This window comes from Capricornis sumatraensis, chromosome 3 (genome assembly GCF_032405125.1).
Source record: "Capricornis sumatraensis isolate serow.1 chromosome 3, serow.2, whole genome shotgun sequence".
NCBI lineage: Eukaryota > Metazoa > Chordata > Mammalia > Artiodactyla > Bovidae > Capricornis > Capricornis sumatraensis.
In genome coordinates this window covers 86366866-86385632 of record NC_091071.1, presented here as the reverse complement: position 1 = coordinate 86385632, position 18767 = coordinate 86366866, and the positions used below count along the sequence as shown (strand labels likewise).

Sequence of the window (18767 nt, the reverse complement as noted above, 5' to 3'; positions counted from 1 at the left end):
AGTCTCCCCCATCCCTGGGATTCTCCAGGCAAGAACACTGGAGTGGATTGCCATTTCCTTCTCCAATTCATGAAAGTGAAAAGTGAAAGTGAAAAGTGAAAGTGAAGTCGCTCAGTCATGTCCGACTCTTAGTGACCCCATGGACTGCAGCCTACCAGGTTCCTCCGTCCATGGGATTTTCTAGGCAAGAGTACTGGAGTGGGCTGCCATTGCCTTCTCCATGAAATAGTATAGGTTCAGATTAGAATTTTCTACATCTCATACCAAGGTGAAAATAAAATCTTCAAACAAATTGCTCTAATATTTGGATATTTCTTGAAAACCTCTGGAGATTGAAACTGATTTGGTGGTTTTCTTTGTCTTTATAACATCTGTGACATTTCTAAAATAGAATTATCAAATTTGAGAGGAGAAAACACATTGATTGCCTCATAATAAGTTTTATAAACTCAGACTTTCTGCTATCCTGAGAAAAGTGTCTTTACCATATACTTCTAAGACAGCTAAGGTAAAGTAAGCTCACCCTAAAGAGGAAAATGATAGTTTTATCCTTCCCATCTAAAAATCTGGTCTCTAAAAGTGTCATTTGCTCCATATAAGGAGATTGGTCTGAATGCTATAACTCCAAAAGAAAACTTAGTCATTATCAACCTCTCTTCCTCTTCTTTTACACGTGAATTTTCCGAGGACTATCAAGATTGACTTGTTTCACATTCTACAATCAGTTTTTGTTTAAGTTCAGAATCTGGCTTTACAATTTTAAATCTGATGCTTTCTTTTGCATAAAAATGATTCTGATAGATGCATTATACATGTTGAATCAGTGATCTCTGGCAACTCAAGTGAGTACTTTAAAGGCCACAGCAGCTTGATATACAAGTCTTCATCTTGAGATATGATGATAATATCAGGATGTGACTTGAGCTCTGGAAACCTCTTTCAGACCATAAACTGTGAACTGAAAACTAGGTTAAGAGACAAACCAACCAATTAAATGAGACATTTATCCAAATCAAAATGACTATGAAGAATAGCTTACAAGATTCTTGTCATGAATGAAATAGAAAATGCTTACAGAGCCCCTTCTGTCTGCCCCTTTTGAATAATGACTTGCATGCCTCTTGTGTTTATGCAGACTTATCAAGGATCACAGTGCCTTCAGGATCATACTGAAAGCTCTTTTAGACTTTGCTTCAATTATAAAAATGAAAGGATTTGTCATCAGTCTACTTGAATATGAATAAACAAAGTAGAGAGTTGAAGTGCTGACAGGGATTATTTGATACAAACAATGACTATAGAGTGATAGGTGAAAACTGAGTCATAATATCTTGTTTCAATTGTCCTTTTGCCAGAAGTAAGAAAATAAGAACTTGTGTCCCTAAATCCACTTTAAAATAGACACACATTTGTGTATACTATGTAATTTTCCAAGTTTCCCTATATCAATATTAATCTATCAGTAATATATATCGAGAACCAATATTTTAAGCATTTTTAAACTTTGTAAAACACCGATATAGCAGTATATTTAAGTTGTGATTTTTTTCCAACCATGTGAATTATACCATTTACATAAAGTGAAGTATGTGATGATGACACTCAATTTCATAAAATAACTTTCATTTGATGCTGAAGTTCAGTTTCATTAAGTGAAATGTGTGATTTTTTTCTCTAAGAGATAATTATGTGGTTGGGGAGATAAGATTAATATATATATTTTGTATATATACATGTAAATATATATATTTTGCTTAGTCGCTTAGTCGTGTCTGACTCTTTGTGACCCCATGGACTGTAACCCACTGCCAGGCTCCTCTGTCCATGGGGATTCTCCAGGCAGGAATACTAGAGTGGGTTGCCATGCCCTTCTCCATAGGATCTCCCCAATTCAGGGATCGAACCTAGGTCTCCCACATTGCAGGCCAAATCTTTCCCATCTGAGCCACAAAGGAAGCTTAAATATATATATATATAATCAGTGAATATATATATTGAGAACCAATATTTTAAGCATTTTTAAACTTTGCAAAACACTGATTTACATAAAGTGAAATGTGATGATGATACTCAGTTTCATAAAGGACTTTCATGTGATGCTGAAGTTCAGTTTCATAAAGTGAAATGTGTGTTTTTTTTATCAAAGAGATAATTATATGGTTGGGAGATAAGATTAATATATATATAATATATATATGTGTGTGTGTGTGTTTATATATATGCCGTGCTTAGTTTCTCAGTTGTATTCAACTCTTTGTGACCCCATGGGCTATAACCCACCAGACTCCTCTGTCCATGGGGATTCTACAGGCAGGAATACTGGAGTGGGTTGTCATGCCCTCCTCCAGGGGATCTTCCCAACCCAGAGATTGAACCTAGGTCTTCTGTATTACAGGCAGATTCTTTCCCATCTGAGCCACAAGGAAAGCTATATATATATATTTCATATATATATATGTATATATGTATATGAAAGTGAAAGTCTCTCAGTTGTATCTGACCTTTTGCGACCCCATGGACTATATCTTCCATGGAATTCTCCAGGCCAGAATACTGGCGTGGATAGCCATTCCCTTCTCCAGGGGATCTTACCAAGCCAGGGATTGAACCTGGGTCTCCCACATTGCAGGTGGATTCTTTACCAGCTGAGTCACCAGGGAAGCCCAAGAAAACTGGAGTGAGTAGCCTATCCTTTCTCCAGTGTATCTTCCCAACCCAGGAATCAAACTGGGGTCTCCTGCATTGTGGGCAGATTCTTTACCAGCTGAGCCACCATGTATGTGTGTGTGTGTGTGTGTATGTATGTGTGTGTGTGTATATATATATATATATATATATATATATATAATGTATTTATATCAATATACATACACTGAAATATACATGCACACACATACACAAATATTTATCAAGATGCAAAAGTATACAGAAGAGCTAAATGAGGCAGAGTGGGATGATATAAGTAGTAAATGTTATAAATCAGTGAAAATGGAGAGCAATGAACGATAGTATAGTTAAGAACTGTTTACTGGAAGAAAATATATATGAAATAAGTTTATTAGAGAGGACATGATACATAAGAGAAAGCACATACATTAATTCTTAATTTTAATCCCCCAAATCATGTCAGATTATTGAATTTCTCTGTTTCCCTTGCCATCATCACTCTGGTCCAAGTCATTCTCACCTCTTTTCTAGATGATTATAATAATCCCTTTATAAATCTCCCCTTTTGCTTTATTCAAATTCATTTTCACATAATAGTTTAGTATTGTTATATGTGCTGCTTCCCTTGCTCCTCACAACATACTCTGGGGTAGATTCTTCAAGTCTCATTTTATTACCTGAAATCAAAGCACAAAAAGATGGCTTCACCCAGCTAGTGGATGTCCGAGCGGGGATACAATGTCGGGAACTAGAGCCTACACACTCCTAACCATTGTGCTGTGTGTCCTTCATGTATGTTGTGGTGGTTGTGATTAAGTCCATATTAAACAATGACTTTGTACCAGTGATAGATAGTATATGTGTGGGTTGAGGGGTAGGGGGGATAAAGATTGTATAAAAACAAGCAGCTGCATGAATTTGGCACAACAGCCTATAAAATTAGAAACAATAGTAGCACTAGAACTGTGATTGCTAAATTGGAGCTTGTGAAGTTTATGAACCTTAATTAAAATGTCATTGATGTAGGTGCCAAAAAACATGAAAAGAGTAATGTATGTTAGTTAATTGTCTTCTATCTAGGGGAAGAAAATCAGGTACACTATCAAATGAGCAATGGGTATTTTACATTTTCATTAATAACCTTCTCCATCATCAGAATCTCATAAAAAAAAATTGGAATGAAGGTAAGTAACCAGCTAGCTTCAATCCTCTGTGCATAAAAGGACAGTTTGTGTTTTACACATGGTCAAATTTCTTTGAGATAGGTAATGCACAAATATTAATCTTTTGGAAGCTGAGGAAATAACAATCAGATATGTTCAATGGTACAAAACAATTCATGCATCACATATTCGTGTGGATGATACATCATGTTTTATTTAGTTTAAATTGTTTGTTTAGATGTTGTAAATAATTTCAGAGAACAAAATTCAGTATTCTAATTGGAAACTAATTGGCTATTCTTTTAAACTCCTCACCTAAACCCCTAAACATTGATAGTACAGTTCTAAAAAGAGGCAAAATTCACCAAAATTTATTTTTTTTAAGAAGAAAGAATCAGCTAATCTACAGATTTTGGTTTTCCTTGATAGCAACAACAATGAAAGTACTACACAAATAACATTTTATTTTTTCCCATATGAAGTATCAGGTATGGTGCTTAATAAGCACAATCTCATTGAGGTCTTAGGAAGTAGTTATTATTATCCCTATTTTCTAATGGGAACATTAAAGTCTTGAAGACATAAATAATCTTCAAAAGTGTACACAGATAGTAAGACAGCCACTAGAAAATTATTTTTGCTTATTTCTAAGCCCAAGTTCTTAATGACTGTGTCACACTCTTTCTTTGTTTTTTCTTCTTTCTTTTCTTTCTTCCATCCTTCCCAAGTATTTATTGAAGATGCACTAAGGGAAATTATCATAGTCATTAAGGACTCCACTCAGCTGGAATTTTCTCCACTTTAATTTTTAATCATATAGTTTTCTGGAAACTGTTTTTTTTTTTTTAATTATTTCATATTACCCAAATGTCTACTGAGTACTTGGTAACTGGTCAGTTAAATATTTTGTTTTTATGTAAACTAACTGGGGATTACCATAGTCAGATATCAGCTTAACTAATGCATGATGTTATGCTTTCTACCTTGATCTTTTTATTTACATGCAAGTATGGGAGAGATGCTTTATACTTAGGAATTGCAATATTAATACTTATCTACACATTCTTTGAGCACAGATGGCAATGGGAAAAGTATGCACTTTATTCTAGGAGTCAGTAGAGTATGACCCACAAGCAAAACAGGCCAATATTCACTGAGTATGGAACAGTTACTTCTACTTCTCTTGTCTCTCTCAAATATACTACAGAAAGCTGCCTCCATCTGTGAGAATCCACATCAGGGACAAGTTTTCCTTCTGTCTTGTAAATCAACAGTCATTATTGCATTTAGTTCAGTTCAGTGGCTCAGTCGTGTCTGACTCTTTGTGACCCCGTGGACTGCAGCATGCCAGGCCTCCCTCTCCTGGAGTTTATTCAAACTCATGTTACTCAAACCATTGAGTTGGTGATGGCATCCAACTGTCTCATTCTCTGTCTTCCTCTTCTTCTGCCTTCAATCTTTCCCAGCATCAGGATCTTTTCCAGTGAGTCAACTCTTTGCATCAGGTGGCCAAAGTATTGGAGTTTCAGCTTTGGCATTACTGCGTTATGCCTATACATGGACACACAAAGTCTTAATGCAAGTTAGAGGATCACCTAAAGTCAGCACTTTCATGTTATGAGTGAGAACCCTGGAAATCTACTTCTAAAGGATTTCAGACTAGATGTTTTCCCTTTCTGTGTGCATGCTCAGGGCATAGAAACCATAATACTACAGAACCAGGGTAAGACCAAGAAGTGGCAGAGTAGAAATAAGTGCCCTCATACAACCACACTGCTAATCCAATATTTGCAAAAAGAGAAATTGGGAACCCTGAGAATAGCTGTAAATCACTGGTTGGTTTGCAACAGTTTAATGCATAGTCTGAATTTTAGTGAGTAAACAAACTTAAAATGTTATTTTTTTCCTCCAATTGTTGCATCATGCTCTGAAGAATATTCCTGTCTAATCTGATGTCATTTAGAACAGATTCTATATATTTCTGGTCACTTTCAGTTATTAAAAATACTAGTAATGTTCAGCTTAAAGCTTTGATTTAATTCACAGTGCAATGAAAAAACATTGAAGGATTAAAGCAGGGGAATAAAATGACAAGATTAAAATTTTTAAAGACCACTGATTTTTCAGCACAAAGAAAATTATGGAACAGCAATAGTGAAAGAGGAAAGACAAGTCTATTGCAGTTGACTGACAAGACTTGTTTATGATTAGGACAAGCAGGATGGCAGTAGAGACAGAGATGGATATGTTGAGAATTATTTTATAGATAACACCACCAGAATTTGTTAATGGATGAAACATAAGTGATGAAAGAAAAAAAAAAGAAATCAGTGATGACTTCTAGGGATATCTTGGGGGGTGGGGGAAGGAGAGAAGGGGAGTTAGGCTGTCTTTTTTTATTTTTTATTTTTGATTGACTACCTGGTGAATAGTGGCTCCATTTATTGATGGTTTAAAGAAACAAAAAAACTGAAAGAAAATAAGACCTGGTTGACAGGTAGAGATTTATCAACAATTCCACTTCAGATACATTTAATTGGATGGCTCTGAGTCTTGCAAAAGGAGGTATCAAGTAGATGTTTGGATACACAAGTCTGGATTGCACAAGATAAGTTTGGGCTAAGATGTTACTGTTCAGGTTTTGAGTATTCAGATCATACATAAAGTAATAACAAATAAGACCACTGAGATAGCAAATAAAGAGTAATGCCAACATTTAAATAGAAATTTAGAGTAAAAATGTATAAATAGTGACATAGTAGGATGGAAAGCAAGAGAATCCAAGAAAGGAGGCTGCTAAGTATTCATCAAAGGAAAAAATTGTGAGTTTCATTATGGCAATTTTGTGGAACTACAGAGATAAACAGCAATTCATAAATGAGTAGGAAAATGGATGAAAATCAAAAAGGATATAATATATATCTATAAAATTTTTATATTAATTACAGTGAAGGGAAACAAAAAAAAGATATGCTGGATGCAAATATAAAGGGGTGAATTTTTGTTGTCTTTTATAATTTTTAGTTTGTTTATCTCTTTTAAATGTACTTGAAAGATAGGTTTTAGAAGATACTACACAAGGGTAGGCATAAGCTAATAATGAGGAAAGTAATTGATATTTCAGGAGAAAATCAAAGGGAGGACTAAACCAGTAGTTAAGACAGACTTAAAGGATATGCCCTAGACTGACATACAAGTATTGATTTGTCTTTGATAGGAGAGGAACCAAGTTTCTCCATTTTAGGAGAAAGGAAGAATATAAAGAGGTGTGTGTAATTAAAAGAAAGTATATAGACTTTTTGCTAGAAAGATGAGAAGGTTTCTGATCAGTTAAGTAATTTGATTATTTAAGAAAGAACTATCCTGTCTTTCTAGGAGAGTGGTGAACTCCATTCCTCTTTAATATTGCCCATCATTTCAGTGTTGGGTTGGAACATATTTTCTATTAGCAAGACACTGCTTCATTTTAGTTCAGTTGCAGCCAACTCTTTGTGACCCCATGAATCACAGAATGCCAGGCCTTTCTGTCCATCACCAACACCCTGAGTTCACTTAAACTCATGTCCATTGAGTCGGTGATGCCAGCTAACCATCTCATCCTCTGTCGTCCCCTTCTCCTCCTGCCCCAAATCCCTCCCAGCATCAAAGTCTTTTCCAATGAGGCAACTCTTCCCATCAGATGGCCAAAGTACTAGAGTTTCAGCTTTAGCAGCATTCCTTCCAAAGAACACCCAGGGCTGATCTCCTTCAGAATGGACTGGTTGGATCTCCTTGCAGTCCAAGGGACTCTCAGGAGTCTTCTCAAACACCACAGTTCAAAAGCATCAATCCTTCAGTGCTCAGCCTTCTTCACAGTCCAACTCTCACATCCATACATGACCAGAGGAAAAACCATAGTCTTGACTAGACGGACCTTTGTTGGCAAAGTGATGTCTCTGCTTTTGAATGTGCTATCTAGGTTGGTCATAACTTTTCTTCCAAGGGGTAAGCGTCTTTTAATTTCATGGCTACAGTCACCATCTGCAGTGATTTTGGAGCCCCCAAAAATAAAGTCTGACACTGTTTACACTGATTCCCCATCTATTTCCCATGAAATGATGGGACCAGATGCCATGATCTTCGTTTTCTGAATGTTGAGCTTTAAGCCAACTTGTTCACTCTCCTCTTTCACTTTCATCAAGAAGCTTTTTAGTTCCTCTTCACTTTCTGCCATAAGGGTGGTGCCATCTGCACATCTGAGGTTATTGATATTTCTCCCGGCAATCTTGATTCCAGCTTGTGCTTCTTCCAGCCCAGCATTTCTCATGATGTACTCTGCATATAAGTTAAATAAGCAGGGTGACAATATACAGCCTTGACGTACTCCTTTTCCTATTTGGAACCAGTCGGTTGTTCCATGTCCAGTTCTAACTGTTGCCTCCTGACCTGCATATAGGTTTCTCAAGAGGCAGGTCAGGTGGTCTGGTATTCCCATCTCTTTCAGAATTTTCCACAGTTTATTGTGATCCACACAGTCAAAGGCTTTGGCGTGGTCAGTAAAGCAGAAATAGATGTTTTTCTGGAACTCTCTTGCTTTTTCTATGATCCACTGGATGTTGGCAATTTGAACTCTGGTTCCTCTGCTTTTTCTAAAACCAGCTTGAACATCTGGAAGTTCACGGTTCATGTATTGCTGAAGCCTGGCTTGGAGAATTACTTTACTAGAGTGTGAGATGAGTGCAATTGTGTGGTAGTTTGAGCATTCTTTGGTATTGCCTTTTTTTGGGATTGGAATGAAAACTGACTTTTTCCAGTCCTGTGGCCACTGCTGAGTTTTCCAAATTTGCTGGCATATTGAGTGCAGCACTTTCACAGCATGATCTTTCAGGATTTGAAACAGCTCAACTGGAATTCCATCACTTCCACTAGCTTTGTTCGTAGTGATGCTTTCTAAGGCCCACTTGACTTCTCATTCCAGGATGTCTGGCTCTAGGTGAGTGATCATACCATTGTGATTGATTATCTTGGTCATGAAGATCTTATTTGTACAGTTCTTCCGTGTATTCTTGCCACCTCTTCTTAATATTTCTGCTTCTGTTAGGTCCATACCATTTCTGTCCTTTATCGAGCCCATCTTTGCATGAAATGTTCCCTTAGTATCTCTACTTTTCTTGAAGAGATCTCTAGTCTTCCCCATTCTGTTGTTTTCCTGCTTAAACAATTAAAAAATGAGAAAAATAGATTGTGCATGTAGTGTGCAATTATTGATTAGTATGATTTAATTATCTTTTTTTCTAGAAATATTAAATGTCTTCTACTGATACCCAAGACCAATAGCCACCCTCTTCTTTTTTTTTTTTTTTTCAGTAAGAAAGAAAATTTTATTTATTTATTTATTTATTTATTTATTTTTTTTAAAGTACAAGTCTAATTTTAATTATGTTTTCAGCCATTACTTTATCAATGTGGCGTTTTCTTTTTTTTTTTTTTTAATTAAATTTTAAAATCTTTAATTCTTACATGTGTTCCCAAACATGAAACCCCCTCCCACCTCCCTCCCCATAACATCTCTGTGGGTCATCCCCATGCACCAGCCCCAAGCATGCTGTATCCTGCGTCAGACATAGACTGGCGATTCAATTCTTACATGATAGTATACATGTTTCAATGCCATTCTCCCAAATCATCCCGCCCTCTCCCTCTCTCTCTGAGTCCAAAAGTCCGTTATACACAGCTGTGTCTTTTTTTCCTGTCTTGCATACAGGGTCGTCATTGCCATCTTTCTAAATTCCATATATATGTGTTAGTATACTGTATTGGTGTTTTTCTTTCTGGCTTACTTCACTCTGTATAATCGGCTCCAGTTTCATCCATCTCATCAGAACTGATTCAAATGAATTCTTTTTAACGGCTGAGTAATACTCCATTGTGTATATGTACCAAAGCTTCCTTATCCATTCATCTGCTGATGGACATCTAGGTTGTTTCCATGTCCTGGCTATTATAAACAGTGCTGCGATGAACATTGGGGTACATGTGTCTCTTTCAATTCTGGTTTCCTCGGTGTGTATACCCAGCAGTGGGATTGCTGGGTCATAAGGTAGTTCTATTTGCAATTTTTTAAGGAATCTCCACACTGTTCTCCATAGTGGCTGTACTAGTTTGCATTCCCACCAACAGTGTTGGAGGGTTCCCTTTTCTCCACACCCTCTCCAGCATTTGTTGCTTGCAGATTTTTGGATCGCAGCCATTCTGACTGGTGTGAAGTGGTACCTCATTGTGGTTTTGATTTGCATTTCTCTGATAATGAGTGATGTTGAGCATCTTTTCATGTGTTTGTTAGCCATCCGTATGTCTTCTTTGGAGAAATGTCTATTTAGTTCTTTGGCCCATTTTTTGATTGGGTCGTTTATTTTTCTGGAATTGAGCTGCATAAGTTGCTTGTATATTTTTGAGATTAGTTGTTTGTCAGTTGCTTCATTTGCTATTATTTTCTCCCATTCAGAAGGCTGTCTTTTCACCTTGCTTATAGTTTCCTTTGTTGTGCAGAAGCTTTTAATTTTAATTAGATCCCATTTGTTTATTTTTGCTTTTATTTCCAGAATTCTGGGAGGTGGATCATAGAGGATCCTGCTGTGATTTATGTCTGAGAGTGTTTTGCCTATATTCTCCTCTAGGAGTTTTATAGTTTCTGGTCTTACATTTAGATCTTTAATCCATTTTGAGTTTATTTTTGTGTGCGGTGTTAGAAAGTGATCTATATTGGAAGAATCAATATAGTGAAAATGAGTATACTACCCAAAGCAATTTACAAATTCAACGCAATCCCTATCAAGCTACCAGCCATATTTTTCACAGAACTAGAACAAATAATTTCAAGATTTGTATGGAAATACAAAAAACCTCGAATAGCCAAAGCAATCTTGAGAAAGAAGAATGGAACTGGAGGAATCAACTTGCCTGACTTCAGGCTCTACTACAAAGCCACAGTCATCAAAACAGTATGGTACTGGCACAAAGACAGACATATAGATCAATGGAACAAAATAGAAAGCCCAGAGATAAATCCACACACATATGGACACCTTATCTTTGACAAAGGAGGCAAGAATATACAATGGAGTAAAGACAATCTCTTTAACAAGTGGTGCTGGGAAAACTGGTCAACCACTTGTAAAAGAATGAAACTAGATCACTTTCTAACACCGCACACAAAAATAAGATGAATATTATTTGAGGGATCTATAGGAGAAAACTTTTTCTTTCAAAATAAGAATAATGTTATTTACAGCATAAAATCAAGTCTTTCCAATTAAAAATAGCAATAATTATGAGTTTTATTTATTGGTATGAATAAATGACTAGTGCATATATATCTATATATATATGAATATATGTAACAAACACACTATTGTAATCTATGGCTATATAATTTTATAGAAATAAATGTTTTAAAATTTATTTTAAATTAAACAAATATGAATTTTAATGATAAAATGTACAATTCACAAAAAAGATAAACATCATAAACCATTAGACACTTTAACAACAAAGAAAGAATGGTTTTATGTATACTTAATACCTAGCCTCAACTGAAAAGTAAATCCAGGATACCAAGAAATATATGGTATTTGTCTTTCAACAGTTTGTAGTTTTAATGAAGCAATAGTGAAGTAAACAGTTGTTTAAAATACATTATAATACACTCAATACAAGTGTGTTTAAATTACAAAAGTCACACAATACTAACTATCCCCACAGAGCTTCCTAAAAGAAATGATCTTAGGACTGGACTTTAAAGGTTGCATACATGTTGAACAGATATAAAGGATACTTACATGTTTTAACAAAAACTTAGTCAAAGATACAGGGGATATGGACAGCTGAAAATAGTTATTTAGAATTCCAGATGGTTGGGTACAATAAATTGATTTTCTCCAAATCAAATTCAGTTACTGAGCATGGCACTCATCATGTACTAATTCACTTATTAGAAAATTTTGAGTATTAAATATGTATTAAATAGAAATTAGGTTAACTCTAATACCAAACTAAAAATTTGGTAGTCTAATAAAGGCATGTGAAAATAATTCCATCTTACTTCCTCAATTCCAATACTAAAATATTGAAATATATCAAATCTTCCAAATTAGAAGCCTTTTCCAAACCCAAGTGTTCTAGTTCTACATCTTATATTCATGTGATGTTTGTTTCAACCACATAAAATCTGAAGATTTGGCCTTAACTTAGTCTCAGTTGCTTCTCAGATGGTATTATTGCATTATCTACAATGATTATTATGCGATTGCTCTCTTTTCTAGATTTGGCAGTGTGGAGGCTCATTGGAGATTGTGACTTGTTCCCACGTTGGTCACGTTTTTCGGAAGGCAACTCCCTACACATTCCCTGGTGGCACTGGTCATGTCATCAACAAGAACAACAGGAGACTGGCAGAAGTCTGGATGGATGAATTTAAAGATTTCTTCTATATCATATCCCCAGGTAAGGCATTCTGACATCTTTCTTCTTCTGCAGGGGAAAACTAAGTTTTAAGAATGCTGGTTATATGTTTCATTATTGCTGTTATTCCACTCCTTTAAATAAGGTATTGTTTATCACTGTAATATTGTAGAAGATTGTGTTTGAAAAGTTGTCCTGTGAGGTGAATTTTGATCTAAAATGAGAGAGTCTAGTGTTGTCGCAAATGCCTGAACGTTCTTTTCTCGTTTGTTTCTTTATGAGTACAAGTATTATGCTAAAAAAAAACAAACAAAAAAAAAACAAAAAAACAACAACGAAGCAAGCAATATACAGGGAGATCCAAATTTAATTAACATGTATCAGTTCAATTTAAGAGAAAAAATTTAAGAGAAGTCTTTATTTCTATGTTTCACACATAATGCTGACTGGGTTGGTAAGAAATGTTTTTAATGTTTTTGTTTGTTTTTAATGTTGTTACAGAGATTTTTTTCTGCCTTATTTTCTTAAATACCTGAGTAGGGAGAGAATGAGTGATTTCCCACAGGAACAAGATGGAAAAGTATGCAGATATAAGACCTACTTTAAAGAATAATTAATAACAGTAAATTACTCATCTATATATGTGAAAAAGCAATAATATGTGACAATAATATAGCATCCTACTTTAGTTACAGAGTAGGATAGATATGGAAATAGAAGTAAATGTATGATATCACTGAGTAGTGAGGTTATGAGTAATTTCATTATTTCTTTAATTATTATATTAATTATAATATAACATTATATTATTTATCAATTTCTATATATTATAAATTTTCTTTATAATCTATATTTATTTTTCAAAATTGATTGAAAACAAATTTTAAAAGAAAACAAATAATTAAAATATTAAGAGAAAAATTGAAAACCTGTTAAAAGAGAAAAAAATAAATCATTGTGAAAAAATTGCATTACTGGATGATGTTATTATGAGTGATTTCATTCTTTAAAATTTTCTAGAATATCTCCAACAGCCATATTTTATAAAAGAAAAACCAAACTCTGAGATATCACACTGTTTTTAAGTAAAAAAAAATGAAACATTATGAGAAGATACAAATAAGAGGAAGACAGGGTTGCCTTTAAGATCTCCAATCTAGACAAAGAAAGCAAATCATAAATTATATAATAGGAATTCAGCTGTACTGGTAAAATAATTTGTTGTGTTCTATTTTTGATAGTTTATGATAGGACTTATGTCATCAATGCCATTATTATGTAGCCTGCAAGAACAGCAACAAAAACCCATGCCCACAACCTCTTTTCTACATTATCATCTATCACAAGTTTAGAAAAGTCAGTGTGGGTTCTAATTGACATGCTCAGGTTCTGAAAGTAGATATGAAGCTGTGAAAATCCTTCTTTCATAGATGAAGAAGAGAATGAGCAGTATGAGCTTTCTTGTTAAGATCCAGTATTACTCTGTAGAAAAGAAAAATTGGGGCAGTGCATGTGTAAATGTGTGATTAGGAGAAGGACTTTCTTCACACGTTTTTAATCCTCCCCTGTGTCAAGAAGCTATTGACAGGAACACTATTTCTCATATAGATGTGTTTCTTGTTAATAATAGAAACCCAGTCCAGATGTTCACAAAGTTGAGCTCTCTCACAAAGAGAGAGCATATAAATTCACAGCAAAGCAGTGACATTTATATAACCTTTCATTTTCTTTTGATGATATACTTTTTGAATTCAAATCATTACTTGAGAGATATGTAAGCTCAAACATGAAAAAAGAAGTAATGGAAGAAAGAAATTGATGTGTGATTATATACAATATACATTCAGGAATATAAGTAATTGCAAATAATTATAACTATGTGTATTATACTTACTCATGAATATTATTTGTGAAGCCAGGTGTTAGTCTTTTGTATAATTTCACATTGAATGAAAAAGGCAGATAAATGGTAGAACCATTTCTCATAATGTAGTGAAATGACAAGCTTCAGAGTTTAAAGGTGAAAAAGAATGCCTGCTATCTGGAACTAATGACTTGCTGCTCAACAGGGACTGTTTGTATATTCTGGAAAATGTAGTTTTTTCATTACAATAAATATCATTTGGAAGGTTTATTCTTATAAAATTGGCTCATTTAAGCCCAGAAAGGTACTTTGGAAAGCAATAAAAGGACTTTTGAGTTATATGCTGAAAAATATCTGGGAATTTTCTTAGGGGCATTTATGCTTTTGTATGTCTCAGAGACAGCATTGCCGAGTGTGGAACCTGCCTGCTCTATCTGGGCAAAGAGAGAAAATCACAAATCTGAAACAATAAATTGCTTCTCAGTGGAAAAGGAAGATGGGAAGTAAGCTGGAAACTAGAGTTGGATGACTATAAACAATTCTAGCCCTAGGCAGTTTTCAGATCATGCAAAAACATAAAATAGGTTGTACTGAGGAAGTCAGGAATCTGTTATTTGTATGATGGAAAGCCTTTTTTGAATGGGTAACTATTTTTGTCATTACTGATGGTTTCTGTGACTCTTCAAATCATAAATTTCTTTGCTATCATCTAAAATCATGGGGTTTCTGTTTTTCACAAGTTTTCATGAAGAGAAGTTGGCATGGGGGTAGATCGGAGGGATACATTCATGTGCATTTACACTTAGAATTATATCCTTTTCTGTGGTGTACATAAACACACACATACACACAAACACGTTTATGAAAAAATCTAAAAAGTTTATAGTGAATTTTAAGTCTCCAGAAACTCCATAAAAATCTGGCTAAGGAAAATGTTATAGTTCTTTTTAGAATTACCTCTGTGTATCTGTTCATTTTTCCAAGATATTTTATAAGGAGACTCCCATTTTTTATACCAGGGCTTCCAGTACAAAATCTTATTCTCCGCTTATGCAGTTGTTCAAAATGTGATCTTTAAGTACTGAGTCTTTGTGATTGAATTTTGACAATTTTGCTTCCTTCCAATATACCCTATAAAATACTACCTTTCTACTTTATTGATTGGTTTAAGGATGCTTCAGTTCTGTCTTGAACTAAATGGGTACTCTTTCTCTCTCAAAAGTGTATTTCCTGCAGTTTTGATACAGTGGCCAATCAATTCTTACTGTGTGCTATATTGTTTTATTTTTATTACCTATCTCTATAGCCAAAATAGTTCAGAGACTTGTGTTACAGTGCTTAGAAACCTTCTTGTCACTTTACAGTCCTTGAAAAATATATGTGTTGAATAATTAGAACAATAAGTGAATGACTGAATGAATGAGTGAATTTTTAAAGGGGCTCTCTTTGTTTCTTCTTTTCTATGGAATTCTCTAAGGATGTCTACTCTGTATCAAGGAATCCCTTCATAATAATCGCAGCAAATCAGAACACTTTTTCCCAGCTCTCTATTCCAACCCTTGATAGCAGATCCACTGAGAAAAGAGAGGTGAAACACTCTGACTCTGCCACCAGAAAAGAAGGTTCCATTGGCTTACCTGTGTGCTTTAGGTTATATGATTCTACCATAATTATTGGCACACACAGTCATATGTTTGTATCTTCCAGGACTAATATAAACGTCTAATAAGCACAATTTAAGAGGACAATAACGTTTTCTAATAAAGCAGCATAAGAGCTCATAAACTTAAGACGATTACTTTTACACATGTCGATTTGTGTTTTCTCATGACCCCCAATAATTTAATGTTAAAAGGAGACATATAAATAGATTCATGTGTGAATTACTTTTACTTGCTTTTTGCAAAATATTTACTATATGTCCTGACTGTCTTCTGTATGCCCGTTACCCTTTGCAATATTGATAGCAATGTCTAATTATGTCTCCTAAATGGATATATGAATGAAGAGAAGCAATACTTTGAAATAGTGTTGAGGTATGCATTTTCAGCATTTGTTTAGTTTGCTTTTCAGCTGTCTTTTTAAGGATGCAAATACTATAGCATCATCGATTTTTAAAGCCCTGTAGGCTTTTAAAGCCTGAGGCGGTTCTTACTAGTAATTGGGCTGTTTCAGCTTGAGCCAATCTGATTGTCCTAGCAAATCCTTTGAAGTGATGTGATATAAGCAGAAACCACTCTACACAGAACATCTCATTATAAATGGCAACATTTTTTTTTCCTATTGGTCACAGGTAAAAAGCTTAAGAACTTTAATAGAGTGGAGTCACAGCACTGACTATATTTGATATGCTGGCTATTCTATAAATATTGATTTTCTTTCTTTGGAGAGGTAGATTTCTAACTGTGTATCAATTGACATGATGATTAGAAGCAGCTGTCCTTATATAACCTCCAGTTGTTTTTCTTCCATTTCTTAATGGGCTGCTATGCTCTTGTTTTGAGCACAAATTGAAAATAAAATGGTAAAGACTCCCAAACAAAGTATTTATATGTAACAGGGAAAACAACTTATTTTCCTTGACGTTATTATAGTATTTTCATCTGTATTCCATGTAAACAGAAACCACATATTTAAAGAAGGTTTGTTGAACTTATTTTGAAAGTTAACTCTCTAGTGCTAACATTTTAAAAATACTTTAGAAAAATCAGCTCATCAAAGGTAATCTTTGTTAATAGCATCTTTGGATCTTTTCTTAATGTTTAAAGTCCACATTAATTTCTATTGAAATTTATATCTGAAAATACAAATGTTTTCAGCATGCTGATTTGTTTAAAAGATAACAATATTTAATAACCAGCCCTTTGAGTGTAGGGCTTAATTTCTTTCATAAGTCATAAAAATGTAGTTTCTGGCTGATATCATAAGCACAGGTTTTGATGTTTCCAGCAAAATGTGCAGCATGCAGGGTTTTTTTTTTTTAATAATCCATGTATATCAGTTTTGGGTTGAGTTAACAAAAATACATCTGAAAAGAGTATGGCACTTCTGAAAACACATTTGTACCTATGAATTTTGAATTTTTGTTACTTAATAAATGCTTTTTCATCAGTATCAACCATGGTATCACTGAGTGAATATGATATTATGAAGAGGAAATTCTCAATCATATTGATATGCTGTATTGTAACAATACATAATTTATATGCCTCTGCGATCCCATGAAGTGCTAAATGTTGAAGTAAATGATGACACTTGTATTCAATATTGTTGGTGTAATGGACAGACAACTGCTTTTCCTCACTGTAGTCAATCACTGGTCAGTTTTTATTGTTGGTATTGTTACTAGTATTTCATGGGTATTTATTTATATTTTTATAATAATGATCCTGCTTTGCTTCTGTGTTCATCTGATGAGAATTATTAAGTTCTTGATTTGCACTGTGCCAGGAACAGGGACACAAGCATGGAAAAAATATTGTCTTTGCCTTTAAACAATGAACTGCCTCGATCATCACAGTTAATTAGTTTAAATGGAAAATACTATTAAGTACTTAGTACATGAGGAACATACAGACAAGAATTGAAGGGGATACTTATAAAAACTGTTTACATTTTCCTAGTTTCCTACTCCTCACTCAGAAACTTCAAAGTCAAATGAATCTTCAAGTTCTTTCTATTCTACTTACTAAGTTCTCTCTAGTCCATCAGTTATCTTCATTTTCTCATGCATCCTGCATCCTGATAACTTCTTGATTGTCCTGATGGTTCTCCCTGCCTCAAACCTTGCTCACATTGAACTCACTCCTATAGTGCTGCTAGAGAACCTTCATAAACTTTGACCTCTCACTCACCTTAACACAAAGTCAAAAGTTTAGAACATGGCCAACAAGGCCCTATGTGATTTAGTTAACTTTTCAGCCTATACTTTCAACCCTAGCAGTCCACATACCAATCACGTAGAACCATATTCAGACCCAAAGCTCAACACGCTTCCTGCCACTTTTAGGTTTTTGCATATGTCTAAAACAGTATTTAATGAATGAATGAATGCTGCCACCTCCACCTAAAATACCATCATCATCCATGAATCAAGTTTGATATAATTTCCCCCCAGGAGCTCCAATGGTTCCATGTACTTCCCCTTTTGTAGCATTTATGTATTTTTAAAGTATTTTTTTTCCCCTCCACTAGGCTATATAGGAACTGTATCTGTTATTTTTTTAATGTGTTTGTTTGGTTCCATTTTTATGTAGCACTCATTAAGCTCATATTTTTAAAAATTGTATTACATATATCAGATGCAAATAAAATGCTTTCATCACCACCCCTGTCAGCCTTCCTTCAAATCCTTTTCCTATGCATTTGCATGAATATACATGCATATACACACATATATAAGTGAATAAGATCATATAATGAATACTATTTTCATTTCTTTTTTTAACTGAATATGTTCTTCAGTATTTTATGTTTAATTCACAAAAGATTGTATCATGTGACTCTGCAGCTAAATTGTATTGTAATATATAGATGTATCAAAGTTTATCTATTCATAGCAATATACAGCATTATCAGTTGTTTGCTGTTATAAAAATTCCAAAAACATTATTGAAGTAACATTTTGATGAACT

At 34.4% G+C, this 18767-nt stretch overlaps 1 protein-coding gene across 1 annotated transcript in view; it reads left to right on the top strand.

Moving 5' to 3' along the window:
* The window catches only part of GALNT13 (polypeptide N-acetylgalactosaminyltransferase 13), a 636905-nt gene that overhangs the window by 445139 nt on the left and 172999 nt on the right, over positions 1–18767 (top strand). Inside the window, exon 9 of the mRNA XM_068968207.1 lies at positions 12131–12311. Coding sequence (XP_068824308.1) covers positions 12131–12311 — 181 coding nt within the window. The remainder of the gene's footprint in view (positions 1–12130; positions 12312–18767) is intronic.